The sequence below is a fragment of the Jaminaea rosea genome (assembly GCF_003144245.1).
Source record: "Jaminaea rosea strain MCA 5214 unplaced genomic scaffold BDZ90scaffold_1, whole genome shotgun sequence".
Classification (NCBI taxonomy): Eukaryota; Fungi; Basidiomycota; class Exobasidiomycetes; order Microstromatales; genus Jaminaea; species Jaminaea rosea.
The window spans coordinates 2,125,103-2,150,127 of NW_020289975.1; the positions used below are offsets into that span (position 1 = coordinate 2,125,103).

The 25,025-nt window shown below is 59.2% G+C and overlaps 10 protein-coding genes across 10 annotated transcripts; 3 read left to right on the top strand and 7 right to left on the bottom strand.

The window, feature by feature from the left end:
* Nucleotides 1-466: 466 nt before the first annotated feature.
* Nucleotides 467-2,771, bottom strand: BDZ90DRAFT_229797 (hypothetical protein). Its single transcript, XM_025505213.1, has 4 exons — nucleotides 2,554-2,771; nucleotides 2,386-2,472; nucleotides 2,194-2,292; nucleotides 467-2,103 (listed from the first exon to the last, which is right to left on the bottom strand). The coding sequence occupies exons 1-4, from the start codon at nucleotides 2,662-2,664 to the stop codon at nucleotides 568-570; spliced, it is 1,833 nt and encodes a 610-aa protein (XP_025365413.1). The 5' UTR covers nucleotides 2,665-2,771; the 3' UTR covers nucleotides 467-567.
* Nucleotides 2,772-3,391: 620 nt separating this feature from the next.
* BDZ90DRAFT_273121 (hypothetical protein) lies at nucleotides 3,392-5,922 on the top strand (the record flags this gene model as incomplete). Its single annotated transcript, XM_025508790.1, has 1 exon — nucleotides 3,392-5,922. The coding sequence occupies one exon, from the start codon at nucleotides 3,392-3,394 to the stop codon at nucleotides 5,819-5,821; it is 2,430 nt and encodes an 809-aa protein (XP_025365414.1). The 3' UTR covers nucleotides 5,822-5,922.
* A 40-nt stretch (nucleotides 5,923-5,962) lies between these two features.
* On the bottom strand, nucleotides 5,963-7,790 carry BDZ90DRAFT_248443 (family A G protein-coupled receptor-like protein). Its single transcript, XM_025507624.1, has 3 exons — nucleotides 7,299-7,790; nucleotides 6,927-7,193; nucleotides 5,963-6,828 (listed from the first exon to the last, which is right to left on the bottom strand). Exons 1-3 carry the CDS (start codon nucleotides 7,320-7,322, stop codon nucleotides 6,226-6,228), a joined length of 894 nt encoding a protein of 297 aa, XP_025365415.1. The 5' UTR covers nucleotides 7,323-7,790; the 3' UTR covers nucleotides 5,963-6,225.
* Nucleotides 7,791-7,950: 160 nt separating this feature from the next.
* Nucleotides 7,951-10,642, bottom strand: BDZ90DRAFT_229799 (hypothetical protein). The gene has a single exon (XM_025505214.1). It carries the CDS (start codon nucleotides 10,410-10,412, stop codon nucleotides 8,037-8,039), a length of 2,376 nt encoding a protein of 791 aa, XP_025365416.1. The 5' UTR covers nucleotides 10,413-10,642; the 3' UTR covers nucleotides 7,951-8,036.
* A 1,326-nt stretch (nucleotides 10,643-11,968) lies between these two features.
* Nucleotides 11,969-15,587, bottom strand: BDZ90DRAFT_229801 (hypothetical protein). Its single transcript, XM_025505215.1, has 4 exons — nucleotides 15,484-15,587; nucleotides 15,064-15,409; nucleotides 14,898-14,986; nucleotides 11,969-14,814 (listed from the first exon to the last, which is right to left on the bottom strand). The coding sequence occupies exons 1-4, from the start codon at nucleotides 15,518-15,520 to the stop codon at nucleotides 12,026-12,028; spliced, it is 3,261 nt and encodes a 1,086-aa protein (XP_025365417.1). The 5' UTR covers nucleotides 15,521-15,587; the 3' UTR covers nucleotides 11,969-12,025.
* Nucleotides 15,588-15,695: 108 nt separating this feature from the next.
* Nucleotides 15,696-16,719, top strand: BDZ90DRAFT_229802 (hypothetical protein). The gene is made up of 3 exons (XM_025505216.1): nucleotides 15,696-16,012; nucleotides 16,086-16,308; nucleotides 16,390-16,719. The coding sequence occupies exons 1-3, from the start codon at nucleotides 15,747-15,749 to the stop codon at nucleotides 16,624-16,626; spliced, it is 726 nt and encodes a 241-aa protein (XP_025365418.1). The 5' UTR covers nucleotides 15,696-15,746; the 3' UTR covers nucleotides 16,627-16,719.
* A 104-nt stretch (nucleotides 16,720-16,823) lies between these two features.
* BDZ90DRAFT_229803 (zf-U1-domain-containing protein) lies at nucleotides 16,824-17,798 on the top strand. The gene is made up of 3 exons (XM_025505217.1): nucleotides 16,824-16,916; nucleotides 16,998-17,224; nucleotides 17,296-17,798. The coding sequence occupies exons 1-3, from the start codon at nucleotides 16,894-16,896 to the stop codon at nucleotides 17,697-17,699; spliced, it is 654 nt and encodes a 217-aa protein (XP_025365419.1). The 5' UTR covers nucleotides 16,824-16,893; the 3' UTR covers nucleotides 17,700-17,798.
* On the bottom strand, nucleotides 17,734-19,511 carry BDZ90DRAFT_229805 (hypothetical protein). The gene is made up of 3 exons (XM_025505218.1): nucleotides 18,832-19,511; nucleotides 18,724-18,759; nucleotides 17,734-18,653 (listed from the first exon to the last, which is right to left on the bottom strand). The coding sequence occupies exons 1-3, from the start codon at nucleotides 19,477-19,479 to the stop codon at nucleotides 17,817-17,819; spliced, it is 1,521 nt and encodes a 506-aa protein (XP_025365420.1). The 5' UTR covers nucleotides 19,480-19,511; the 3' UTR covers nucleotides 17,734-17,816.
* Nucleotides 19,512-19,717: 206 nt separating this feature from the next.
* BDZ90DRAFT_229806 (hypothetical protein) lies at nucleotides 19,718-22,596 on the bottom strand. The gene has a single exon (XM_025505219.1). It carries the CDS (start codon nucleotides 22,314-22,316, stop codon nucleotides 19,722-19,724), a length of 2,595 nt encoding a protein of 864 aa, XP_025365421.1. The 5' UTR covers nucleotides 22,317-22,596; the 3' UTR covers nucleotides 19,718-19,721.
* A 295-nt stretch (nucleotides 22,597-22,891) lies between these two features.
* Nucleotides 22,892-24,874, bottom strand: BDZ90DRAFT_25123 (S-adenosylmethionine decarboxylase). Its single transcript, XM_025507725.1, has 2 exons — nucleotides 24,121-24,874; nucleotides 22,892-24,054 (listed from the first exon to the last, which is right to left on the bottom strand). Exons 1-2 carry the CDS (start codon nucleotides 24,732-24,734, stop codon nucleotides 22,902-22,904), a joined length of 1,767 nt encoding a protein of 588 aa, XP_025365422.1. The 5' UTR covers nucleotides 24,735-24,874; the 3' UTR covers nucleotides 22,892-22,901.
* Between the last annotated feature and the right edge of the window lie 151 nt (nucleotides 24,875-25,025).

Here is a 25,025-nt window from a genome sequence, read left to right on the forward strand (position 1 = left end):
GGCGAGTTCGCGATGCTGTTCACCGGCGAGAGTGCGATGCAGCTGTCGAAGTACGGTGAGGTACTGAAGTGTCGTCGAGTACGCAGCAGCCTATCGTCGTCGATAAGGGCGTGGCGGGTAAAGGCACGAAGCGATGGTTGGTGTCGACGATGTAGCCGCCTGGCGTCCACTTTCTCTCCCGCCCCGGCTCCCAAGAGAGGCTGCTCGACTCGTGGCCTGAGCGTGGCGAGCGACGGACGACACGAAGCTCAGCGGACGGAGAGAGGTGGCTGGCACTCGGCCTGTGTCAGGCCAAGGCTAGCGACTGAGTGCGCGCCGAGCTTGACAGTCTCAGCGGGGGCCAAGCCACGCGGCAAGCGTTCGTTCATACCACCAGGCGTGCGAGGTATTGCCTGATGATGAGCAGCACAGAGTGCGCAATGAGACGGCAACAAGTCGCCCCCAATCGGGAAAGAAGTCAGAGAGTCAATGGTCTATCATGTCGTGATGAATTTGTTGGTACATAAAAGACAAAGCTCAAGGCTTAGCAGTCGTCTTCTTTCTCAGCCATGGCGCCGCCCTGAGGAGCTACTCCCCGACCTCTCCGTCCCCTTCTCCATCATCATCCCCTCCATCATCATCTCCCTCTTCCCCGTCTGCTTCCTCCTCCCCTTCTTCATCAATTGCCGCCTCCAGCCAGTGATCGTAGTACACACAGCTCGCGTTGACCGGCCCTCCAGGCCTACAGAAGTCAAAAACCGGGCATCTGGCACAAGGCGCCTCAAAGAAGCCTTGCTGCATGCCCGTGTCCTGTGCAAGAGCTCGATAGACCCAGAAGTCGTCGCGGTTGACCAGAGGACCAGAGGCAGCGACGTAGTCGAAGTCGACCGCGTCATCCTCGGGTTTCGGTGAGGGGGTGAGCACGCGTGACTTGGCTTTTCGTGAGTTGGACTTGCGGGAGCGCCCGTCGTCGCTACTGGACGTCTCTTCCTCCGAGTCTGAGCTTGATTCAGGGTCGCTAGAGACCGAGTCGCTATCGTCGCGGCGAGAGCGTGAGCGAGACTTTCGGCCTTTCTTTTCCTTCTTCTTGTCCCTTTTCTTCTTGCTGCTGCTGCTGCTGCTGCCACCACGCTTCGATGACTTCTTCTTCTTCTTGCTGCTGCTCTTACTGGACCCTTTCCTCCTCTTCTTACTCGACTTCTTGGAGCCTCCCTTGCGCTTGCGCTTGCGCGATCCACCATCACTGCTCTCACTCGTGTCGCTGTCCCCATCCGTAAACTCTGCCTCGGACTCATCGTCGCTATCCTCGCTCGCAGACGACTCCGAGTCGCTTTCATCCGAAGATTCTGCCGTGTCAGACTCGCTGTCGCTCTCGTCGGAGTCGTCTTTGCGGCGACGCCTCTTCTTTGTGTCCTTCTTTGACGACGAGGAGCGCTTCTTGCTACTACTGCTGCTCGATGACTTCTTCTTGCGCTTGCTTCTGTCGTCCTCTGATTCGTCGTCGCTGTCTTCGTCGTCGTCAGTCTCCCTCTTGGCCACCTTGCCCTTGCCGCCTCCATTCACCTTGCTGCTCGTGGCGTGTCCTGCCCCTCCATCAGCGGAGGCTAGCGCATACGCTCCATCCATCATCGGAATCTTCTCAATCTTCTCATCATACACCAACGTCTCGAGCAGATCCTGAATATCGCGCACGGCGAGTGTGGCCGAAGTGATTGCGCTTGCCTTGATCTGCTCCAGGATCCTGCCAGCCGTAGGCAGATGCCTTGCATAAGCCGATGGATACAGCTTGCGCTCCCCTCTGGCCCCATTCGGCTTAACAGCCCAAGTCTCCTGCTGAATGTAATGCAGACACCATTTGCCTAGCGCATGGATCAGCCCTGTGTCGAGCTCATTGTCCGTGTACCATGCTCCGCCAGAGAGCTCGATGGAGGGTTCGAGCTCGCGGAGCATGTAAATCTTGCGTGTGGGATTCTTGACTGATTTGACTGTCTTGATGAGGTCGCGGCTCTCAAGAGATTTGACGGCGCGGGTCAGCACGGCTTGGTGTAGATTGGTCTTAGACTTGAGAAGTTTCGTCCAGATGCCTTCTGTGCTTGCATCGCGAATCTGATTGTAGATGAGGCGCTGCGGACGTGAGGCGGAGGAGAACGATGGGAGTCTAAGTACGGATTCGACGCCCTATGAATCGCCCAGGATAGGAGGTCGTAGACTCACCTCGTCCGGCTCAAGACCACCCATCATGCTAGCCTGTGCTGTGCTGCTCGCAACGTAGAAGACCTTCTTGTCCCTGTCCATCTGCAGTCTGAAGAGGGACTGTCAGGAGCGAGACGCGCAGCGTGGAGAGGATGATGATGGGTGAGTTGATGCCGTTGCGTTTGCAACGAGGATGTCCAAGCGTATGCTCACCTTCTTCATGAGCGAATTGATAATCTCGAGCATCTCGTGCGTATTGATATCTTCGAAGCGTTGCAGCAGCTCATCCTGAGCGAGGGTCTGCGGGCATTTAGGAATATCAGAGAGATGGTCATTATGGGTCCTCAACTACACCAGCTTGCGATGCTCTCGTGTACGCACGCTCTCCTTGGCCTTGAGGACAGCATTGTGGACCTTCTTCTCCACCGACGACAAAGCCTTTGATCCCTTTGAGCTGCTCCCGCTGCCCGAGGCGGCTGATGACGACGGCATGATGGCTTCCGCCGTACCAAGTCAGTCGTAGATTCGCGTAGAGGGGTATCAATGGCTACGACGACGGGATCGATGGCGAAAGGATGGAAGGGGAGGATCAATCGACGGCTGCTCAGTGTGACTTTCCTGTTGAGCCCAGCCCGCCCGCGTTGGATGGCTTGCTTGCCGCCTCTGTCCGTCCTTGGGCGATTTTTGGTCGCGGCTGCGTCGTGGATGAGCCACGGAAGGCGGCGAGGGCGGGAAGAGGGAGGCCAAGCATTGAAATTGCTCAGCGGTGCATTTACTCGTCCCTCGTCCATTAGTAATAATGGCGTCCAGGGCCTCTTCATCACGGTTGCTCGTCTGTGGCAGGCTAGTGACGTCCCAGCGCACACGGCATAGTCGGGCAGCATCGACTCGAGCCGCTCAGCTGGCATCGGCGGCTTCCGTATCGCAACATCAGTCGTCCTCTGAACTTCCTCCTCTGCCAGTCCATCCCTCGCAATATCTCGGCATCAACGCTGGCCAAGAAGATGGCCTCGATCCCGACGACCCATCAGCATCGTATACCTCAGCACAACTACGACTCAGTCCGCTTGGGCGCCTATCCAAATGGCAAGACGGCGGGCCCCGTACCCTCCCCCGACCTCTACTGGAGGCCGTGGAAGATGAAATTCGCGCGGGCAATGGCAAGCTCATCAGGCGAGATCTCAAGGGGGTTCTTTCCCATTCAGACGATGCAGTAGACATGGCTGCACCGATCAAGAATTCAAGGCAAGCCCTGCTCTCTCTCGCGAAAGATTCGGCGCCACGCTATGCCGCTATCCGCCAGGTCCTGGGAACGGTGGACCGACGCCTCTCAAATGGCGGCGAGGCGACTTCATGGTCTCCAAAGCACATCATCGACGTTGGCAGTTCAAGAGCTGAGGGTCTCTGGGCAGCGGCGGACGTCTGGCCTGATCATCTGGCTAGCTGGACGGGCAAGGAGTCATCCACTGCGAACATCAAGGTGGCAAAGAGCCTCCTTGCCCGCAATGGGGAAAGGGAGGAACCTCACGCTGTCCATCGGATCAAGGACAAGAGATTCGAGACGCTCAGAGAGGGCGCCGGTAATGCGGGCGCAAGACCGGACGAGCCGGATCGCACTTTGGTGCTTTCGTCACATAGGCTATTGAGCCTGCCTTCGGACTCCCACAGAGAGCAGCACGTCAAGTCGCTCTGGCGCAGTGGGGCAGAGACGATCGTCTTGATTGAGGACGGATCTGACAGAGGATTCGCGGCAATTGCCAGCGCAAGGGCGCTCTTGCTCGAGCTAGGCGAGGAAGACAAGCAAACGGCAGAAGCTGAAGCCGCTATTGAGGCTGGACAGGAGGCGCCGCTACCTTCTCGCCAGTACGCGGGACGCGAAAAGCTCGTCCTGAATGGGGTCGAGTTTTTCGAGGAGCGACCGGAGGATCGTCAGCCTGACAGCAACGCCAGCACTGCCAACTCATCGGTCACTAGTCCCTCGCGTGCCCTCGGCAGCTGGGTAGTCGCCCCCTGCCCACACGATCGACCATGCCCACTTTTGCACCCCTTCTCTCTCACCCAACCACACGAAGCCCGCGCCACCCCCACGCACAAGGAGCGATCCCGTCTCTCTCATCACCATGAGGCCGAACATGTTGGGCTGTCCGCCTGCGTACATCCTGTGCGCTTCCTCCCGCCGAGGTGGTCGACGCATGAGGTTGTGGAAAAGAGGAGAAGGCAAAGAGATCGGGGAGGGAGGGAGGAAAGGAGTGCTCGCATTGCATATGTGGTGGTAAAACGCGGCGACAGGCCTACGGTGCAGAGCTTGGGAACGAAGGAGGAGCGCTTGGCGGCCGTGGGAGCTGCCAGGAAGGGCAGGATGGGGGTGCTCGATGAGCTCAGGAAGGGCGAAGCGGTACCGAGACGGTTGCCGGAGGACGTCGTCGGGGAAGGAGAGGATGCTGACCCTCTCTCAGGACTGGCGGGGGATGAGGAAGCGCAGCGAGAGCTCCTCAAGCTACTGCCCAATGCGCTCAAGGAGGCTGGAGCTAGCGGCGAGGAAGGAGAAGAGGCTCTTCGTCAGGTCATGGCGCAGATGGCTGCTCTGCAGCAAGGTAATGCAAAGGGAGAAGACGTGTGGGCGGCTAGTGGCGAGCTTGGTGCCAATGCTGAGCAAGAGCAGGCGGACGAGGCCGTCACAACTGAAGAGGTCGACGCGCAAGAGCTCAATGAGGACTGGCTGCGCGCCGCTTCTTCTCCTCAAGGGAACGACGATGCGGACTCGTTAAGTACGGCTTTGATGACTCCCACTCCATCCTCTTCGACCTCCCCCTACATTTCACACCTCCTCTCATCTCTGCCTCGTATTCTGCTGCCTCCGATCAAAAAGGGAGGCCACGTTACCTTCGACGCCTGCCACTCCAATGGGTCGATCCAACGCTACACCATTGCCAAGTCAGCGGGCAAACAAGCCTACCAAGAGGCGCGCAAGAGTGGGTGGGGCGATGCGTGGAGCCAGGATCCTGTTGAGGCGGGGCTTGCTGAACAGGATCAGGGGCTGGAGACGGTTGACGAAAGGACGGGAAAGAGGACCTGGAGAAAGCGCAAGGGATGGGGACAGTGGTGGAGGATCTCAGAGGCTGCGCCTGAGGGTCTTGGTGCAGCGAACTCGCTACCTTCGGCTAGTGCGACGGCCAAGACCTCACCGGACGGGCGGACCTGGGTGTTTGAGGAGGAGACGGAGGAAGATGACGAGGAGAACGAGATCGAGGAAATTACCGCAGAGCTCGCCGAGGACGCTGAGCCACTGGTGGACGAGCCCAACATTCAGCAGGCCTCATCTCCTTCCTCTACCGGTGCCGATACCTCCTCTATAGCATGGGCCGCGGACCCGGCTGCTACGTCGTCGTCGAAGTCGTCCAAGAATAGGGCCTCGATCACTCCGACCTCCCGAAAAGCTTCCACCCGCCCATCAGCCCTCATAGGAGCGGATCAAGTTTGTCCGGAGAAGCCCTTCACTCGCTCTTCGTCAGCGCCTGGAGCAGGGCAAGGGAGAGGGGACGAGAGGGATGCAACTCCGTATAGACGATCAAGGGGAGGGAATAGGAAGCAGGCGAAGCATGCATTCAGAGACGAGATCCGCAGAGGGTTGATGGAGGCGGATCTATGAAAGGAAAGGAAGGCGACGACGATCATATAGCGGCGGGCCCCTTGCTGGGCTGGCGCCTGTACTTGTACCCAAGCCGAGCCATGGAATCCCACTAGACGAGCTCGAACGCACCACACACGAATACGCTTGATCACACACGGCGCAGAGTAAGGTAAAGCGGCTGATTGATTGGAGATGAAGAAAAGGGTACGGGTGTGCGAGTGCGAGCTTTCATGGTGGTGCATAAAAGTAGGAAAGATGGATGAGAGGCAAGCAGGTGTTGGGAGCAAGAAGGAGAGAGGGAGTGCTAGCTCAGACATGAGCCAGGGGTAGGAGTGGTGAGGAGAGGCGCAGCCAACACCAGAGCGTGTCGACGACTTTGTCTTCTTTTGTATCGCGGACGAGGCGCGTGGGCTCGCTCGCGCTTAGGCGTCCTCACGACGCTCGTCGCCCTGCGAGAGAGCAGTGTAGCCACCGCCGAGGGGGCTGGCAAGGGACTCGGGGAGGAGGACGTGGCCCTCCTCGGGGACGGCAAAGACGACGACGGCTCCCCACAGAGGCTTGGCAATGACGTCGAGGACAGCGAAGAGGAGAACCTCGGTGTCGGCCGAGACGTAGCCAGCACCCTCACCAAGGACGAAGGTGACGGCGTAGAGGGACCAAACGACGAGGAGAGCAAGCGAGACCTGGTTGTAGAGGCTGCCGACCTTCTGCGAGCGGAGGTAGCTGTAGCTGCGTCCCGACCCGACGAGGGTGTAGAAGACGTAGAACATCGACGCGACGGAGATGGCAAAGAAGATCCAGCGGGCACGAACGTCCGGGTGGAGACCGGCGATGAGACCAGTGATGATCATGGTGACGTCGGCAAAGATGGCAATGAGGATCTCGCCGAGGGGCATACCGGCCAGGAGGGTAATGTCGAGGATCAGGAGCGGGGTGGTGATGAGCCAGTCGATGTAGCGGGGTACGAGGACCTCACGCTTGGCCGAGTAACGCGAGTCGTGACGCTCGTTGGTGAGGGCGCCGCCCTGCGCGAGTGGGTGTGGGACAATTTAGAGGATTGGGTCAGCATATTGGCCGCGTCGCCGATGTGGATGGATGACATGCCCGCACGGCGCGTACTCACGAGACCAGTAGCCATAGCGAGGTAAGAGATGGCAGCGGTAACGTTGATCATGGCCGTGATGACAGGAATGGTCCTGAATCGGTAGGCGATGCGCTGCGAGTGAGCAACAAAGGTGATGAAGCCGAGGGTCATGATGCCGGCGACGACCCAGAGAACAGTCTTGCCCATCTTGGTAATCTTCTCAGGGTGGTGGAGGTCCGGGTCAACAGGCTCCGGGATGGTGATGGGACCATCGTGGTGCTTGCTGGGCTTGGTGAGCTCGTAAGCCTACGCGCCGCGAAGAGGACGATGAGGTGATGTCGAGATGTCAGCAAGCCAATGGTCAATACTCATATTCGGCAGATAGCTGCCCGCATCCGCATCCTCACTCACGAAGTTCTCAAAGTACTGGTTCATGGTGAGCGAGTAGCGTTGGGGACAGTAGAATGAGGATAAGTGGGAATGGTACGATGGTCAGAAAGGCAAGAGGGCTGGCTGGGTGGGTTGGCCAGCGTTGCACCTGACTGGCCTCTCTCAAGGCACATTGCCTCAACTGATCCGTCGTAGAAGAGACCTTGAGCCAAGCGCGCATGGGCCACACACTAGCCGCCCACGGGACACACGGGCGAGGCGCAGGGCGACCAGGGTCTCCAAGACCCCAGGGTCCGTCGCCTCGCCTCTCGCACGCATGACGTCGTCGATGCGCACTGTCGGTGCGCCCCTCGAGCTCATGAGGCCCGTCAGTGCAGAGAGGCGTCGCAGCTGGCTGCTCGTCGAAGGCGATTCACAGAACCGATGGCTCAAATCAGGCAAGCTGAGGAAAGCAGCATCCATCCGTCGACGCGAGAGACGACGATGAGGCGAGGAAGGAGACACAAGTCGCCGAGGGAATGAGGAGTGTGGGCGATGCTCGATGCAGGGGAGCAATGCCACGCTAACTCGCTTCTTTAACTCGACAGCGAAGCCAGAGTTGAATGGAAGAGGCAAGTCGTGGCAGCCTCGCTGCGCGCGTACCAGACCATGGTGGAGACTGCCATCGATCTCAGTGGTCCTCATAAGATGCTCATTAGATATACGTAATATGATACGATCGATGCGTGAATATGGGTCCCTGCTTGTGGTACCCATCCTCTACTGTCGGACTACCGCAACCTTGCCCCCACGCCTGGCAACCATTGCCTTGACAGGCGAGTCCATACTACCACGTCGCCCACCGCCACCACCGCCGCCGCCGCCGCCGCCGCCGCCGCTACTGCCGCTCGGGCGACTGACAATGCGGCCGCGTAAGCTGCCAGTTGAGGCCGTGGTCCTTACACCGCGCTGCGCTGATGCAGGTGGTCCAGGAGCATTCTCGCTCGCCTCATTCTCCTCGTCTCGAGATGCCAGGATGTCTGCGATACCCCGAGAGTGAGCCTTGCCCGCCTCTTGCTTCGACACATGAGCCATGAAAGGGTCATCCTCCTCATGACCTGCCATTGCCGCTCCAAAGCTCATCATTGGGGACTGGCGGCCACCAGAATTGGCACGAGCGGCCGCAGTCCGCCGTAGCGCCTGCGTATCGCTCACTCCTGCTAGCACACCAACGGAAGCTGACTTCCTGAGCAGTCGCTGTGTCGGGCTCTCAGTGCCGCCAGGTTTGTGCTTCCTCCCACCCCTGCATCCTCTCCTCGTTCGCTTGGGTTTATCCAACAAGTCAGCAGAAGACGAAGAGCTGCCGCTGCTACCAGCACTGGCGCTCATTCGTCTTCCGCGCGTCGGCTTGCCAGGACGATCGCGACCACTCAGGTTGCGCAGTGCTTGGGGTAGAGGTCCATCATCGATTAGCATGCGGCCATCGGTGGGGGAGAAGGTGTGGGCATCGTACTCCTTGCCGGAGAGGTTGATGAATTGTGGAGAGTGAACGCCAGTGGGAGAAGTGAGGGTCAAGACGGGCGGCTGAGGTGTGGGCGGCTGTGGCGGAGAGATGACGGCGGCGTCCTCTGCTTGGTACGTCGTGCGCACGGGCGAGTCGAAGAGCGACTGCGAGGCGATGCTGGGGTCGCTAGGCAGGCTGGACACGATGGTGCTTGCAGCGTGCTGAGGAGGAAGATCGGGCACAGGCGGAATGACATCGTCTCGCGCACTCTGCTGCCCAATGATGCTGTGCCTGCCCTTAAGTGCCGGTCGCCCTTTCTCGCGCTTGGCCTCCATGGCCGCTTTCAGCGCCTCGACTGATCTAGCATGACGGAGTCCTCTCCTCTCGGGACCTTGAAAGCACTCCGAATTGCGTGGGGCAACGGCTGCTTCCGAGCTGACGAGGGGCGTGGCAACTGATGCGAAGAGGTCGGATGAGACGACGGCAGCGCTAGGGGCAGCCTTCGGTATGAAGCGAGGAGGGGAAGTCACGTCGTCCTCGTCCTCCTCTTCCGCATCGTCAATTGAGACCACCGTGGTGGTAATGTCTGCAAGAGAGCGACGCCATTCGTCGACAGTCGCACGAGATGGTGCTCGAGTAGGGCTCTCTAGCGCTTTGACGGAGGCAGCGTCCAATTTTCTCTTGCCTCGCTCGGACGGAGACTTGCGCAAGCTGCCGAGAGCTTTCCCGCCGTCGAAAGTCGAGATACCAACGCCGACTGCAGCTGCGTGTCCACCTCCTCTCAGATGACCAAGAGATGTCTTCGTCTTGAGCGCTGGCGTTGCACCCGCTGCTGATGCGGCTGCCTCCTTGAGGTTCGCCTTCGACCGGCGAAAGGCGAGACTGCCCTTCCAGAGGGTATTCGTGCTCGCAGCCTTCTTGGCTGGGCTTGTCGCAGGGATGAAGATGCGTCTCTTGCTCGGACTTGCTACGGGGAAGGTGCGGGTCCCGCGAGGAGAGCGAGGACTGTCGTGAATGCTAGATTGCTGGCGGGCGTGGCGAACGAGACGGGCTGTCTTTGATGGTGTTGCGGCGGGAGTGGTATCGTCACTACCTTCAGCAGGCAAAGCTGCCGGCTCAGCCTTGGGAGTCGCTACATCGCTCGAGGTCGACGCCTCGCCATGATTTTGGCCCCACCATCCAAACCATCCACCGCCGCCACGACGCCCCGCTTCACTCGCTGCTCGGGCGTTGAGCGTGGGCGAGTCCGGGCCGTCGTCACTGTATTGAGTCTTGCTGTCAGCTTTCCCGCCAGAGAAGGACCGCACCGACGATTTCAGGTTGCTCGCCATGTCGCCAAACGTCTTTGCTTGAGGCGTGATGACTCGTGTGTCCTTGAAGCCGGCCTTCTGGAGCAGCTCGTTCAGACTCTCAAAGCGCGAGCTGCCTGGTCGCTGAGGTGTGGAACTGTCGCCCGCGGGATTCTTTGCGAGAGATGACGGCAGGCGAGGTGTGTCTGGGTATGCTTGCGCTGCGTCATTCTTGTCCTGATGATTTGCCTCGCAGCTCGCTGCGACTGACGTGGCCTGCGTCGAGCCGCTTATCGAGGACGAGGATGACTCTGGCGGGGACTGCGGATGGCTACGCCCTGTAAAGCCACGCTGTGACGCCATGTCTCTGTACGTCAAAAGCAACGAGGGCAGTGTCTGCCTTGTTGATGTTGAGCGGCGATGCTATGGTCCGAGTGTATGCAGCCGTGAAAGCGAGCTGAGAAGGATCAGCGAGAAAGGAAGATCGTGACCGCTGAGAAGTTGAGTGGATGCTGGAAAGGCGGAGGGTATCAAAGGGAGGGGGCAAAGGGCGCTCGATGCTGAAAGGGATGACAAGTGGTAAAGAGATGAATGGAAAGGGAAAGGATGAGAGCGAGCGATTGCTGCTGCAATGCTGCTCGCTCGCTCGTCCGGCCTGCATGCGCCCAAGAACAACACTCAAGCAGAGGTGCCGGACGCGTGCCTGGCGCGCCTCCGCAAAAAAAAAGCAAGCCTGGTTGGTGCCTTTGCACGCTCTTCCCATTCCTGACTGACAGCCAAAGTTGGCGAGCGAACAAGAGCGCAAGCTCATCTCAAGAGGGACACTTGATCACACGAGTAGGTCAAGGAGGATTGTCTTCGTCGGAGGACCAAAAAGGATGGTATGATCGCCCAACAGCCCCATCCCCCTCAACTCTGTTGCACCATTCACGCCCGTTCATCCGCATCCCTTCTCATGAAGAAGCACTCCCCTTGCGGCAGATCGGGCAACGCCGTGACCTTTTCGACTACTGCGAAGTTGTGCTTTTTGTAGAACGGCACAGCATGTGGCGTTGGCGCGGTGATGAGCAGGATCCTGCCTTTGTAAGGGGCCACGTCGTCTAGGAAGTGTTTGAGTAGCATGGACCCCACGCCGGAGCGTTGTGCCGTCTCTGACACCGCAAGGTATTTCAGTTCTGAAGGTGGGCGTGTAGCAGCAAGGGTGGGATCGTATCTTCTCAGCTGTCGATGTACACTCCTTTGGATCGTGTGAGCGCCACGCACCTGTATACGTCCCACCCACGTCACTCCCATATCTCTTCTGGATATCGGTGAAAGCTCCTCGCCACTGTTTCCAGATCTCTGGGTCTACATCTCCGCTCTCAGCGGGGATGGCAGGCATAGGCAAGTACCACTGCGGCTCCCCGGTCTCTGCGTTCTTCTCCTCTCCCTCACGCAGAGTCACCCAAGCGGCCACGCCGAGCACCTCATCGCTGCCTCGTCTCTTCGCCACGATGACGGGACCTGGACAACCGCGCTTCTGCATCTCGAGAACTCCCTCGATCAGTTGCACTCGCCAAGCAATGAGCTCGTCGGTAACCTTGCCCTTGGGGAAGACACGACCCATCGGGACGGTGAACCCATCACAGAGGATCTTGGCTGCTTGGCGGACTTCAGGGGTGCCAGACAGCAGCGGTTCAAGGATGATGTCTGCGGTGTTGCTGGCGGATGAGGCTGAAGTCATGTTGGTGTCCTTCTTGTCCATCTGACCGTGAGCTTCTGGTGATCTCGGCGAGGTTTCTTTGATGAAAAGATCTTCGCGAGTAAGGCGAAGGCGACGGCGGCTGAACCAGAGGAGCCGAGTCATGACGACGCGCAAAGCACACACAGTGGCGCAGGCAGACCCAGCCCGACGATCGTGACCGCGAGAACAAGACGACATGGTGAAGGGATATAGATTGAGAGGGGAACACAGGGCGAAGACATCCATGCCGCATTCAATTGCGAGCAAATCTTGCCCTCTTCGCCGCTGTTGCTGAGCGCGACTTGCTCGCCCCGCCGAATCCTTTGAACCCCCCATCCGAGTCGCTATCATCATCTCCGCCAGCAGCGCGACTGTGAGTGCGCTTCGATCCAGGCCCCCGCGCACCGCCGCCTGCATCGTCCTCGCTATCATCGCCGTCGATCCGCAGCTGTGTGGCGGTCTTGCCGCGCTTATTGCGCGACGTCGGAGGTCGCTGCGAGCGACTGATGCTCATATCATAGTCCCCCGTGTTGGTGGGAAGGCGTAGATCCGGGTATGCTTCGCCATCATCGTCCTCTTCTTCCTCGTTATCATCCTCTTCGAGCGTAGAACGACGGCGACTCTGCATACCTTTCGCCGCAGCGCCACGCTGAGAAGGCCCCGCTCTTCTCCCACCACGATCCTCCTGCGTCTCCTCATCATCACTCTCCTGTAGCGCCGTGAAGACTCCTTGGCTCCTTTGCATCGCACTGCTTTTAGCCACCCGCCTAGCCTGCGAGCCCATTCCCGCATGCGTGCGCAAAGTATCATCATCCTCAGGCTCGAGTTCAGCGAGACCGAATGCTTTGGCCTTGGGACGATCCATGTAGTCTTCTCCGAGGCCAAAGTCCTGCCCCTCAGTGAGGTCCATGCGAACAGGTGCGCGCCGCTGTTTCTCTTGTGGCGGAGCGCTGCCAGCTTTGCCCTTTGGTTTGAACTTCTTGAAGTTGGGAAGATTCGCCCATTTCGAAGGAGCGTCCACGCTGGCGGCGGCGCTGCCTCCTCTCGCCCTCCCGTCTTTGCGCATCAACGGTACAAAGTCCACTTGTACAAAATTACCCACGGGCGTCTCCCAATCATCGATGCGCGTCGCCTCCCACGCCTCGTACGCTTCATCTCTCCCCCTGTCCTCATCCACGCCTCGCGCTGGCTTGGTGAGCTTGAGATTGTTAAACTCGCGGTCAAAGTCGTCTATTACCGCCTTCTTGCCTTTCTTGCGCATCGCGAGAGCCTGGAGAAAGGTGGGCTCCTCGTCTGGCTTCTCGCCGACGCCTTTGCCGCGGGGACCGGGAGTGCTACGGATCACTTGCGTGGTTGTGGGGTGAGATTTGGACTGCGTCTTGGAGGCCGGCGACTCGGCAACTTGCTTCTCCGGCTGCTTGCTCGCCCGTGCGTTTTCGCGTGAGCGACTCGAAGACTCGCTTCCTACGACCGCGCCCTCGTTGTCTGCGGCTTGCATCTCAATGTCTCCTCCCCTGGTCGTCGCGGACTGAGATAGAGCGCTATCCTGTCCCTCGGGCGAGCCACTGCCTGATCCTGCTCCACGATTCGCTTTCGCGCCTGTCTGACTGGGCACGACCCCATCCTCCTCATCCAGCATGTGCCTGAACCTTTTACTCTTGCGAAAGTTGTCGTCTCCCTCGGCGTCTTGCGTCCCACCAACCCCACCTGCCGAGCCACCCGCCGAGCTCGACCCGCCAAAGACGTCTGAGATGCGGGACTGGCCCCCAGCACGACGCCTACGCTGCGGGACTGTGGAGGAAGATGCCGCGCTTTGCGTCGCGGCGGAGGCGCCTGGTGCAGAGTCTTGCGTTGTAGGTCCCACCTGACTGGAGCCCACGGGAGCAGTTGGCGGGTCTGCCTGTGAGCGATTGGAGCCGCTAGGCTCGGCAAAGAGCTGGTCGAGGGCGTTCACAGGCTTGGCCAGGCCAGCACGACGTCTGGGTCGCGCTGATACTGGGGGCGGCATAGAGCCTGCTGAATCCTCGGGAGGGAGGCCGCTCTGCTGCTGCTGCTGCTGCTGCTGCTGCTGGAGAGCACTCGGATCAAATTGAGGCGTTTGAACTGGTGCAGAGGCATTTGAAAGGCCAGCTGGGGCCGAGGATCCGGCAGTTGCGGTAGTTGGGATTGGTGGCGAGAGGCCAGATGCCGGAGCTGCCGCTTGTGCTGGGTCGGACGGTGTTGGCGCTTGAGCGTGAGCTACTACTCCCTGAGCGCCCGTTCCACCGGTCGCCACACTCGGATCGATCAGCTGATGTGAAGCAGCCGGGATCTGAGAGACTGAGATGGAAGCGGTGGCATTGAGGTGCTGTCGTGGATTGGAGTAGAGAATCGCAGTGACGACGGCGTCCAGTCCATTGTCGGGCATGCGAATCTCTGCAGCCCGAGTTGCGGAGACGAGGTTGCGATACCATGGCTCGTCGTGATATTGTAGTGCGTCTTGAACCAGCACAACGAGCCCTCCGTCAGGGGCATTGGGGGCCCCATCGGTGACAGAGGAGCACCACGACAGCGCATTGGCCTTGTGTTTGGATAGCTCGCGCTGGGCTTGCACCTCGGACGAAAAGTCGAACGAGGACAAGGAAAAGACCAGGACACGTCCTCCGCAGACTTCGACGAGCTCTTTGCGCGACGAGAGGCTGCTGCTCGGCTCGTCTGACGCGTGGATGAAGAGGCATGTGGTTCCAACCAACAGCTTCCTCCTTTCTGGCTGGCTCTTGAGGATCCCTGGAGCTTCTTCCTGGTCGAAAAACGAGAAGCCGTCTGGCAATTGAGGTAGCATGTCTAGGGGCTCTGGTGGGTCAAAAGAGTTCTCGAGCGAGCCGCGTTCGGTGGCTGAGCGCTCGACACCTTGGATGTAGAGGTCATTAAAGTAGTCGAGGCTGACTATGTGCGCTCCGTGGGCCAGAGCCATCATGACAACTGGAATGAGTCTGATCTGTGGGACAATGAGATGCGATGCGCCGGGCTGCCATTCTTTGGAGGGGAGACGTAGATGACAGCCTGGCGTCAGCATGGGTGCAGGCAGCGTGCGGTGGTGAGCATTGCGGCAGATTACACGCTGGCCGGCTAGGAGGACGTCTCACCCATCAATGTGCATTGCTGTATCCTTGTCTCGATCTCTGTGACCGAGACTTTGGCCCCTGACGAGAATTCAGAGGGATGCCATTTGACGCTGCGCGAGGTACGGCATGTGAGGGAGGAGGGTGAGCACGTCTGCTATAGGAGTCAGCGTAAAGGCAGCCTATCTACCTGATGAAGATGCTCGATGTGAGAGCGATGCGATCTCCATCTTCCAATGAGAGTCTGCCACCGTCTTGTCTGACCTGGTAGCTGTTCGCTTCGTCTTCCTCGAGCATGCCATCCTCCGTCGCAGCCCCTCCTCCCCTGTTGACAGCGATATCCTTGCTAGCGTGCTCATTGACGAATTCGAGAGAGGGTCTCGAGGAGAAGTCTTGCACTTGCTCAGCTGTGAAAGGACCTACAACAATGGCAAAGACTCCCTGGCTGATACTCTTGCTAGCAATGATCAGGTCTGCTGGAGCCTTTCTGCCGATCTTGTAGGTCTTTCCTGGCTTGAGGAGCTTCTTTGTGTTGGCTGGCGAGGGTGAGGGACGAGGTGGGGAAGGCGTGAGCGTGATCTAACTAGCCTGAGTCTCACTGCATGCTCACCTCCATTGGCATCGAACTCTCCGTGGACGACCCACATGGCCGTGAGCTGAGTGTCAGCCCCAGTGATGTGACAGTATCGTGTAGTTGATGGTGGTTGTAGAAATGATACATTGGCCGACTTCGGACTCGAGTCGCTCTTTGGAGCGGAGGCGCGTCAATTGACGTCCACTTCCGTCCTGCAGACCAACGTCTCCACTCGTCCGACCTCAGCTTGCCGCTTCTCTCCGCCATCGCCACGCCACGCCACGCCACGCCACGCCAGGATGATGAGGAGCAGCAGCATCAAGGCCGCTACTGAGCTTGTCAGTATCAGTACAAGAGCAACAAGCCCGATCATTGCTGCAACCCGCCGTCAATTGCCCGCCACTGGAGCTCGCAGTGGTGGCCTCTCGTTGAGGGCAACCCGCTCAATGTGTTCCTCACGGCCAAGGCTCTTCCTCAACGACCTGGCAAAAATACTGGGCGAAGCTGCGCCAAAGGGTGGTCCATCGTCACAGCCTACGCGGTATACAGACTCAAAAGTTTTAAAGTGAGCTCGGGCCAGCTGGCCAACACTCCTCCAAAGGCTGACCGCCTCTGACTCTCCCCACCCTCGCCCACAGCTATACCCCTACCGAGCTCTACGCCATTGTGTCAGACGTCGATTCATACTCTGAGTTCCTCCCTTTTTGTACAGAGTCCAAGGTTACAGGACCTGCTCCTAAGGAGGAAGAACCAAACGCTGGAGCCACGAAGCGCGTGCATGCTGAGCTGGGTGTCGGGTTCAAGAGCTTCAGAGAGCGATATACGAGCTTGGTTGAGATGAAGGAGGGAGAATGGGTTGCAGTGAGCATCTATATGACAGGAGATTGATGAGCTGAGAGGAGTAGCAGCAGGCTGACATCGCCACTTGCCTCGCTCCGCCAGGCAACCGCTCTCCCTCACCACCTCTTCCAGCATCTTTCGACAAGGTGGAACTTTGTGCCGTGCCGTACCACGCCCTCCTCCTCATCCCAGTCTTCAACTCGCATAGACTTTTCACTAGACTACGCCTTCACCTCACCGATATACAACGCCGTGGCAGGTGGCATCTTCGCGGAGCTGTCCAAGAAGATGATGCAGAGCTTCGAGGAAAGGGCGGTCGAGCTTTACGGAAAGAGGTGATGACGAAGTGACTGCGCAGGATACGGGAGGATGGATAATTTAGAGTTGCTTCAATAATAATAGAGAGCTCCTCGAAATGCTTTTTCGCCATCATGACATCGGAGGGAAGAGAATGATGCTCCGTGTCGCGTGGCCTTGGCCGAGCTGCTTCCGCTCATCCGCTCGCTCTCTCCCCGCTCGCTCGCTCTCTCCGCCGTCTCGACATTCTCATCGATCTTCAGTCACCTCTATTCAGGCCCTCATTGTCCTGCTTTTGCTCATCGCAAGATGGGCAAGCATTATTGCGACTAGTAAGTCGTGCGCCGATGAATCTACGTCGACTCCCGTCGCTGATTTTGCCTCTTGTATGCCCCCCTCCCTCTCGCGCTCAGCTGCGACGTCTATCTAACCCACGATTCAGTCTCGGTACGCAAAGCTCACAACTCAGGACGCAACCACCTACAGAATGTACGCGACTACTACATGGGCCTCGATCCTGCTGGGATACAAGAGATAGTCGATGGTGTTCATAGAGAATACGATGAGAGGGGAATCGAGAAGCCGGCCGTGGGAGGGCCGCCTGCAGGCTATGGCGCAGGGGGTGGATTCGGAGGCGGAGGTGAGTGCCAAGGCGTACCCAGCAACGCAGCAAGGGGGCATGCTGACTTCGTCCTTCACCTTCGCTCACAGGCTTCGGGCGACCACCACCATTCGGCGGTCCGCGTCCCCCCTACGGCGGCGCTCCTATGGGCGGCCCCGGCGGTCCTGGAGGCTACGGTCGTCCTCCCCCACCGCTTGGCATGGCAGGTGGCGCACCTCCTGGCGCCAATCCTTATTCTCAACCTCCTCCTAATTTCTCGCAACCTCCTCCAGGAATGGCAGGAGCCCCGCCGAGACCAGACTTCTCCCGCCCCCCTCCTCCGCTTGGTATGCACAATCGCCCCCCACCAGGGTTCAATCCCAACGTCCCACCGCCGAGTGGTGGGTTTGCGGGATCACCGCCGCCGCCTTCGGGGATGATGAATGGTCAGCAACAACAGTCACCGCCGCCTCAGCAGGGTGGAGCCTTCCCTAGACCGTTGGGGATGCATTGAAATGAGGCGGTCAAAGCTGGCCTGAGAGAGAACGAGACCGATGTACTATTATTCACATATAGCTGGCGCAGCAGCGGCAATCACACTGGTATCCATACGAAAATGCGCTGCGCTACGCTACAGGCTGTCCTCAACGCTCGCCGCACTTCCCTCTCTACCCTGCCGCTCCCTCAAATCATGCATCGCTTTCTTCACCTCCTCCTCCTCCTCTTCCATACCCTCATCTCCCATCCTTAAGCCCTCGTCCCTCTCCAGCGGAACCTGCGATTCGCCCTGTTGTTGAGCATTCGATGCGTCGCTGCCCCTCTCTGGCCCTTCTGGTGGGCCGAATCCCTCGACGATTCGTCGTCCAATGAGGGCCGCACTCCCATGCACCAGACGGAGGTACCCTGTAGGGTTCTTGGAAGGAGTGAACATCCCCACATGAGCCTCAACCTCATCCCCTGCCTTCTCGTCTTCAATCGGCTCCACAAGCCTCGCCATCCTCTCATTAGAGAGAGGCGGCAGAACAATGAAGGTTCTCTTCCTTCCCGCAACTCTAGCTCCACCTCCTGGTGCAGGCCCATGGGCAGGGAGGACGTTGTAGTAGGCATGGAAAAGGACTCGTCTCTTCTCCACAAGCTCGTTGAGCCGGCGCCGTAGACTTGTGTCGTCCCAAAGGTTGGCCACATACTCGAAATGGTCGGTGAGGTAGCTGTACGCTCCATTGATGTGCTCGCGATGGTAGTAGGCAGCAACTGACCCTCCGACTGCAGCAGCTGCTGTGGCGAAGGCGCCTGTGGTCCAGAGGGAGCGACTCCATTTAGAAGAGCTGGATGACCAGGACGGTGTGCGAGTGGCTTCTTGCTGCTGATTGCGATTCATGCCCCATATCGCAGCGATGCCAGCGCCAATGGGAGCGAGATGCGTGCCTACGTCTCGCGCCTGTTGGGCGTAGGAGATGTATTTGGTGGCCTGCGGGAGTGAGAGGGAGGGTAGGTCAGATTAACACCTCTGTTGCCTTGACGCTTCGCCCGAGACTCGCCTGATGTCGGAACACATTGGGATGAACGCCCCAATACTGCCAGCGATCGCGAAAGTCTAGTCAGTCAGCGAGCTCTGCCTCCTTTGTCCCTCGCTTTGGCCTGCTTACCGGCGAATCATAGGCAATGACCGCCACAACATTCGGCCAATACTCGCCCTGCCCCTCTTTGCCGCCCGTCGCAGCCTCACTGTCCCTCGCTACCCTCAGCGCAGCGTCCGCTGCGACGAGGCCGCCCATACTATGGCCACAAAGTACTACGCCAACGGTTCCCCTCCCGCCACCCCTGCCACTCTTGCCAAAAGGCACCTCTTTCCCCTGCTTGTCGTACTCTGGCTTACTCTCCAGTCCCAGCACTTGTTCCTCCAGCCACTCTACGAAGTTGCTCACAGCTACATCGAGGGAGCCACGGGTATCGTACGTCGGGTATACGAGCGAGCAAACGGCCAAGCTTGGGTGGGTCTCCGCGAGGAGATGGGAGAGGCGCGAGGGAAAGTCCTCGAAGGTCGTCTCGGCTGAGCCTTTGAAGCCGTGGATAAAGATGAGGAGGAGAAGTCCAGTCTTTGGAGGCGAGTGGGTGAGGGCTGTATGTGGTGAGGGAGTGGGAGTTGCTGAGGGGGCGGGTGTTGCCGAGATGGAAGTCGTCGGGAGGGTTGAGGTAGAAGCGGCTGGCATCGATGTCGGCGCTACGGGTTGCGAGACAGCGACGACCGTCTTCGAGGGCTCAGTGTCCGCCCATGGGTTCTCCTCGTCGTCCATGGCAGGCTACAGATAGTGCGTGGTTCGATGGCAAGAAGAGAGCGCGCTTCCTCTCCTCTCCGCCTCTCACGTCCGCTTGTCCTCCCGACACCTGCACGGGCCAACGACGTGGAAGCACTGCACCCTCAAACGACCACAAGAAAGCAACGAAGATGGATGATAATTGCCAGTCAAGCCGCACAAGTACACAATCGCCTTTCCTCCCTGGCCTGTCTTCGTTCCGTCGCCCCTCCATTACGCCCCTACATCTTCTCCAAGTCCAAATCCCCATACACACTCTCCCTTGGCGTGCGCTTAGCATGCGGCATCTCCCGAAACATGGGCTCAAAGGCCTCCTGCAGCTCGCGACGCTTACGCATCGCTGTGACGAGGGACTCTGCAAGGGGCGGGACAGCCAGACGATTGGTGAACAGAGAGTCGGGAGCGGGAGAGGGTGCAGGGCCTGTCCCCGCTGCGGATGGGGTGCCGGGTAGGGCAGACTCGGCCAGAAGGGAGGAGGGGCCGGATGCTGATGATGAGGAAGCCGCAGCTGAGCCGTCACCGTTGCTTGCCTTCCCCACCCCAGCCGTTGCTGTGCTAGCGCTGGCACTCGCACTTGCCTTGCCCTTCTTCTTACTCGTCAACTTTTTGAGCAACGCCTGTCTCTTCAACCACCCATTCTCGACCAACTTCTCCACATTGCCCAAGCAGCCTGCATAGTCCTGGTACGCCAGTCGGTCCATTGCAATATCTCTCAGCCGGGCTTTGCGAGCTTCGTTGATATTGACCTGCTTAGCGAGGAGGGTCTGGACTTTGCGGAGAGTGTGGGAAATCTCATCGTCCTGGCGTTGTGAGAAGTCGATGCCTGAAGAGGCGGAAGGGTCGGAGGGCGAAGTGGTAGACGAGGGGTCTGAGGGAGATTCTTCGTCCCCGAGGATATCGAGGAACCGCAGCTCCTTCCGAAGGCGAGCTTCGTATTGAGCCATGTCTTGCAGCGTCTTGGGGAGGGAAGGAAGACCGTTCATGGTAAGGCCATTCGTCTGGCGCGGCTTGCCATTGACCTCGTTGTTGCTGCCAGTGCCTTGAGCGGTGGCTGAGTAGGAAGACGACGACGCGCCCGAAGGAGCAGGCAAGATCATCGACAGCACCCGCTCAGTCAATGGCCCACCCCTCGCATCATCCAGTGCGAGCCCGAAGGCATGCTCATCGTTGAGCATCCTTGGATCAAATGCTGGCGTTGTGTTGGACGTCGAGGCTGAGGCTCCCATCGCAGCTCCATTCGTAGCCGCGGCTAACGCTGCAGCAGCGGATGACTTGAAGAGCAGCGGGCCCCCATTTGCGTCCTCCTCTTCCCACACCTCCTTATAGTGCCTGCCCACCGCGGGCATCTGGAACGCCTCGGCCTCGCGTTCTGGGCGGCCCAGCCAGGCGACATCCTCCTCGGTGAGCGTCCTGAACCACCCCTCGATGTACGTTTGAAAAGCCTGATAAGAGACCTGCTGCTGATTCTGGCTGCGCACCCTATTTGCCGCTGCACTAGCCAAGGCCGATGCAGAGGGACCAAGCGCCGCGTCCCTTTGAGACTGCGAGACGCCTTGTCCAGGTGCTGGGCTCGCAGACGCAGAATGCGCCTGCATAAGTGCCTCCTCTCTATCGCGCTGCCTTTCTCGCTCTTTCCAATCCATGGCGGTGAAGTCCTCGTCCACCTCGGCTGGTTCTGTAGGGTATGGCTTGGGCGGTCGAGCGAGAGGTGCAGGGGGGATGATGTTATCCGGAGTCTCCTCAGGGAGGGCCCAGAGGGCTGATGAGCCCCCGCCGACTACGCTGGGGCGTGCTCCGTCCGGATGTATGCCGGTGGGCTTGTGTGCTTCTGCCAGTGCAGCGATTCCGCTAGGCGCGGCCGTGGGCCGCATCTTGAGACGGATTCCGAGAGGACGAGCTCGCGATGCGGGTGCGGCACTGCTGTCGCTGACGCCATCATTCGGCTGCTGACTTGCTCGAGCCTGTGAGTCTGCCTTTGAGCTTTGCAAGCCTCCTTCAGCGTCCTCCTCGTCGTCGCTATCGGTATAATCTGAGATAGCCATCGACCCATCTCGGACTCCTTCAGCCGTGCGCTTCCTCTTACCCTTCGAGTACGTACGTCCAGGCTTGCTCGGTGGAGCCTCATCACCGGCGTCGAGCGGATCGATGCTATCGCGCGCAGAGCTGCCAAATGGCAAGGCAGCAGGACTTGACGCTCCGGGGCTAGCGACACTCGACTCTCGCTTGATCTTGATCTTGGGTCGACCGGGTTGTTGTGAAGATGGAGAAGTAGCAGCAGCCGGCGAAGCTCGCGATCTCGACGCATCTTGTGCTGCATCGGTCATCACCACATCCGAGGTCTCGGCGTAGTCTGTATCCTGCACTCTCGGCCTAGCTTTGGTCCCAGTGGAAACAGACGGTGCTGCGCCCGTGGGACTCGTATTGAAGTTGTTGACGCCAGCTGCAGGCCTTGACGTTGACGACTTCCTTCTTGAGGCTCGCGTCGGCGTCGCAGGATCTACGGCCGAGACATCCCTGCTCTTAGCGCTCGTTGCAGCCGCTGCCTCAGCGGCAACCTTCTCCGCCTGCCTGTCTAGCCTTTTGGCTCTCTCTTCCAATTCAATCCCGTAGCTCCTTAGCCCCTTTGTGAGCTCTTGTAGCTCTGCGACTGACGGAATGGCATCGGAGGTGAAGAGGCGAGACGTGCTTGGGAACATGGCCGAGAGGGATGGAAAGGATAAGGAGGACGATGAAGAAGAAGAGGAGAAGGAGGAAGACGCTGCTGCGTATCCCCCCGAGTGAGCGTGGGGGGAGGCCGCCCGAGAGGAGACTGGCATGATATTGCCAGTGACTTCAATCGCGATTGGTCATGTGAGAGTGGCGATGATGTTCGAAAGGAGGACGAGGAAGAAAAGGTCGAGGGTTTGTTTACTCGGGACAAAGACGCGCGACTGAGTTGCCTCAGCGGTTTGCGCTCAGGGTGAGACCAGTGCCAGTGGTGTGATCTGGCTCGACGGGAATGAGAAGCTGAGATGATAAAGGCGCTGCTTATGGCGATGCGGTCAAAAGACCGTTGCGGCGCCCGTCGTCGACGTCGAGATGGTAGATGATGAGAAGGAGAGAAAGAGCGAGCGAGAGCCAGACGACGGGAAGTCGCAAAGCGCAGCCGAGAGAGCGGAGACGGTTCAGCCGCCTGTCCGTCCGTCCGCCCGCTCCAGTCGCGCCGCGTCCAGCGACATCACAGACACCCAGAGACGAGGATGGCGGGCGGGAGAGGAACAAGACCATCGAGATCAGAAGATGCGAATGGCATTGTGAGCAGCGCCCGCGTAGAGAGGATCATATGAGCCAGGAAACAAAAAGCGAGGAGATAGACAAACAAAAGAGAGAAAGCCTCGCTTGATCGATCTCGCTGCGCGGTTTCAAGCCGTCGCGATGTCCTTTTGCCCCTCCAACGCGCCCACGCTCGACGGCAGGGCCTCAAAGTGGACAAAGACGAGGTCGTAGCTGTCGAACTCGTACGCAATGCGATCCTTGCGCGCGTAGCCGGGCAACTTGAGGGTCGTCAAGTCGTAGACGTCACGCGCCTCATCACTTGCTGCTTCATCGTCGCTGCTGTCATCGTCGTTTGCCTGTCGCGAGCTGAAAAGAGTGATGCTCATCTTCCCGGCCTCGAAGATCTTGGCCACTTGCCCGATCAGCGCAGTCGTATTCATTGCCATGCCAGGCTCATCAGCCTCGCCCTTGCCGTTGCTAGGGAGGCGCACATTCGTCTCAAAGCTTGCGTAGCTTGAGTCCTCCTCTGGCGTGACATGGATGGTCCAGTACCCCGCGGAGCAACCTGCTGAAGCAGGAATGACCGCGTTTGCCGAATAGCCACAGGGCTCAAAGGCAAAGGCGTCGATGATCGTGTTGGGGAACATGTCGATCAAGCCCAGCTTGGATGAGAGATCCAGCCCAAGAAGGTGGCCGCGGTCCGAGGAGGCTCCTGCGCCGGTTGAGGCAGAAGGCACAGCCATCTCCGGCGGGAAGTTGAAGCGCGAGCAGGACCGCGAGGACAAGTGCGTCATCAGGATCTCAAGCGTCTGGTCGTTGGCCGCGTCGATGGATCCAGGCGAGGGGAGGTGGAGCGGTCGTTGTACTGCCAGCTGAGCGGGGGGTGAGTCCGCCGCCTCCTCCTCCTTGTCCCCTGGGCAGCACATGTAAAGCAGCCAATGGTCTCCATTCATCTTTCCCACCGTGTATGCTGACCCATCAGCAAAGAAAGCGTCAAGAAGCTGCACTTCCAGCATCCAGTCCCTGTGCGGGCCCTTCTGGCGCTCAGGGAACATGAAGCTCTTGCGGCTGTAGAAGCATTGCCTGACTAGGGCGCCAAGAGACTTGCGGCTGTCCTCGGAGGGAGACGATTGAGCTTCGTAAGGCTCGGCAGGGGTCGGCGTGACGGTGGGGAAGGAGGTGGAGCCAGACAGGGCGCTCCGCGCGAGCTCGAGGATGCGCTGCAAACCAAGGAGGAGGGTCGTGGTGCCGCACGTCTTAAGGATGATCTTGTGCGGGAAGACGAACATGGAGGACTCGCTACGAGGAGGAACGAGGCGGGAGTCAGCGCGCATGTCACCAGCTCGCGTTGCATCGAGCACTCACCTGAGCAGGTAGGCATCGAAGTCGTCTCCCTCAATGACGCTGAGGACCTTGCAATGGACGAGGTCGAGCATCTCTTCCCACAGCGGTCGCGAGACCGCCCTCAGACCAAGACGACGTCGTGGCGTAGCCCCCGGCAAGGTGTTGCCTTCCTCATCCTGAACAATGCTGAAGTGCTCAGACAGGCTCCCCTCGGGAAGCAGCTCGGGGCAGTCTGCGAACCAGAGCTCCATGAGCTTCTCTGGACCCTCAAATGGACCTTGAGGATCGACATCTGGAGCAGATACGACGGGCACGATTGCATTTGTCTTTGCTTGATCTTTTGCTCCGACGATCGTAGCGGCAGCGATGGCATTGAAATCCTGCTTGCGATCGAGTGCCCTGGCTTCCTCCTCGGCAAGCACTTCAGCCTTCTCCTGGCGTTGGGCCTCTAGATCCGCCGAGTCCAGGCCCTTGGTTGGGGCAGCAAAGCGCTGGACGTTTTGCGGGTGAGGCACGCCATTGTGGTTGTGATTGTGCAGCGAGGAGCGGGTGGGCGGCGATTGGCTGAGCTGCGGAACGATGCCGTCGTTGCGGAAGGGGGTAAGAGTGGGAGATCTCGCGACAGAGGCTGTCATGAAGCTTGCTCTCAGAGGTGGTAATGGGGGGTTGAAAGTGGCTAGGGAGGAAGAGGAAGGAGATCAGGAGGAGGGGGAGCGCCTTCGGTCGGAAGGGATCGAAGGGATGCTGGTGTTGGGCGTTGGAGCAGTCGAGGGTTGGAGCTGGAGAAGAAGTTGTTGGTTGCCTTTACGTAGAAGGCGTTTGCGGGCGGATCGTCTGTATAGGCTCTATTGTCAGGATCTGCGGGTGGCGAGGTAGCGGAAGAAATGCTTCAGCATTTTGCTGTGAGGGCGTGACGATGTTCATTT

Excerpts from the sequence above, each read along its gene's own strand:
- BDZ90DRAFT_229797 (XM_025505213.1), bottom strand. The coding sequence starts at position 2,664 with ATGCCGTCGTCATCAGCCGCCTCGGGCAGCGGGAGCAGCTCAAAGGGA. Across the intron at positions 2,473-2,553 it reads TCCTCAAGGCCAAGGAGAGC|ACCCTCGCTCAGGATGAGCT; the intron begins GTGCGTACACGA and ends AAATGCCCGCAG. Across the intron at positions 2,104-2,193 it reads GTGGTCTTGAGCCGGACGAG|CGCCTCATCTACAATCAGAT; the intron begins GTGAGTCTACGA and ends TCACGTCCGCAG.
- BDZ90DRAFT_248443 (XM_025507624.1), bottom strand. The coding sequence starts at position 7,322 with ATGAACCAGTACTTTGAGAACTTC. Across the intron at positions 7,194-7,298 it reads ACCAGTACTTTGAGAACTTC|GCTTACGAGCTCACCAAGCC; the intron begins GTGAGTGAGGAT and ends CGCGGCGCGTAG. Across the intron at positions 6,829-6,926 it reads TCGCTATGGCTACTGGTCTC|GGCGGCGCCCTCACCAACGA; the intron begins GTGAGTACGCGC and ends CCACTCGCGCAG.
- BDZ90DRAFT_229799 (XM_025505214.1), bottom strand. The coding sequence starts at position 10,412 with ATGGCGTCACAGCGTGGCTTTACAGGGCGTAGCCATCCGCAGTCCCCG.
- BDZ90DRAFT_229801 (XM_025505215.1), bottom strand. The coding sequence starts at position 15,520 with ATGTGGGTCGTCCACGGAGAGTTCGATGCCAATGGAG. Across the intron at positions 15,410-15,483 it reads AGAGTTCGATGCCAATGGAG|CCAACACAAAGAAGCTCCTC; the intron begins GTGAGCATGCAG and ends CACCCTCGCCAG. Across the intron at positions 14,815-14,897 it reads ACAGCAATGCACATTGATGG|GCTGTCATCTACGTCTCCCC; the intron begins GTGAGACGTCCT and ends TGCTGACGCCAG.
- BDZ90DRAFT_229802 (XM_025505216.1), top strand. The coding sequence starts at position 15,747 with ATGATGAGGAGCAGCAGCATCAAGGCCGCTACTGAGCTTGTCAGTATC. Across the intron at positions 16,013-16,085 it reads ACAGACTCAAAAGTTTTAAA|CTATACCCCTACCGAGCTCT; the intron begins GTGAGCTCGGGC and ends CCTCGCCCACAG. Across the intron at positions 16,309-16,389 it reads AGGAGGGAGAATGGGTTGCA|GCAACCGCTCTCCCTCACCA; the intron begins GTGAGCATCTAT and ends TCGCTCCGCCAG.
- BDZ90DRAFT_229803 (XM_025505217.1), top strand. The coding sequence starts at position 16,894 with ATGGGCAAGCATTATTGCGACTA. Across the intron at positions 16,917-16,997 it reads GGCAAGCATTATTGCGACTA|CTGCGACGTCTATCTAACCC; the intron begins GTAAGTCGTGCG and ends TCTCGCGCTCAG. Across the intron at positions 17,225-17,295 it reads GGGTGGATTCGGAGGCGGAG|GCTTCGGGCGACCACCACCA; the intron begins GTGAGTGCCAAG and ends CTTCGCTCACAG.
- BDZ90DRAFT_229805 (XM_025505218.1), bottom strand. The coding sequence starts at position 19,479 with ATGGACGACGAGGAGAACCCATGGGCGGACACTGAGCCCTCGAAGACG. Across the intron at positions 18,760-18,831 it reads TCATTGCCTATGATTCGCCG|TATTGGGGCGTTCATCCCAA; the intron begins GTAAGCAGGCCA and ends GATCGCTGGCAG. Across the intron at positions 18,654-18,723 it reads CCAATGTGTTCCGACATCAG|GCCACCAAATACATCTCCTA; the intron begins GCGAGTCTCGGG and ends TCACTCCCGCAG.
- BDZ90DRAFT_229806 (XM_025505219.1), bottom strand. The coding sequence starts at position 22,316 with ATGCCAGTCTCCTCTCGGGCGGCCTCCCCCCACGCTCACTCGGGGGGA.
- BDZ90DRAFT_25123 (XM_025507725.1), bottom strand. The coding sequence starts at position 24,734 with ATGACAGCCTCTGTCGCGAGATCTCCCACTCTTACCCCCTTCCGCAAC. Across the intron at positions 24,055-24,120 it reads TTCGATGCCTACCTGCTCAG|CGAGTCCTCCATGTTCGTCT; the intron begins GTGAGTGCTCGA and ends TCCTCCTCGTAG.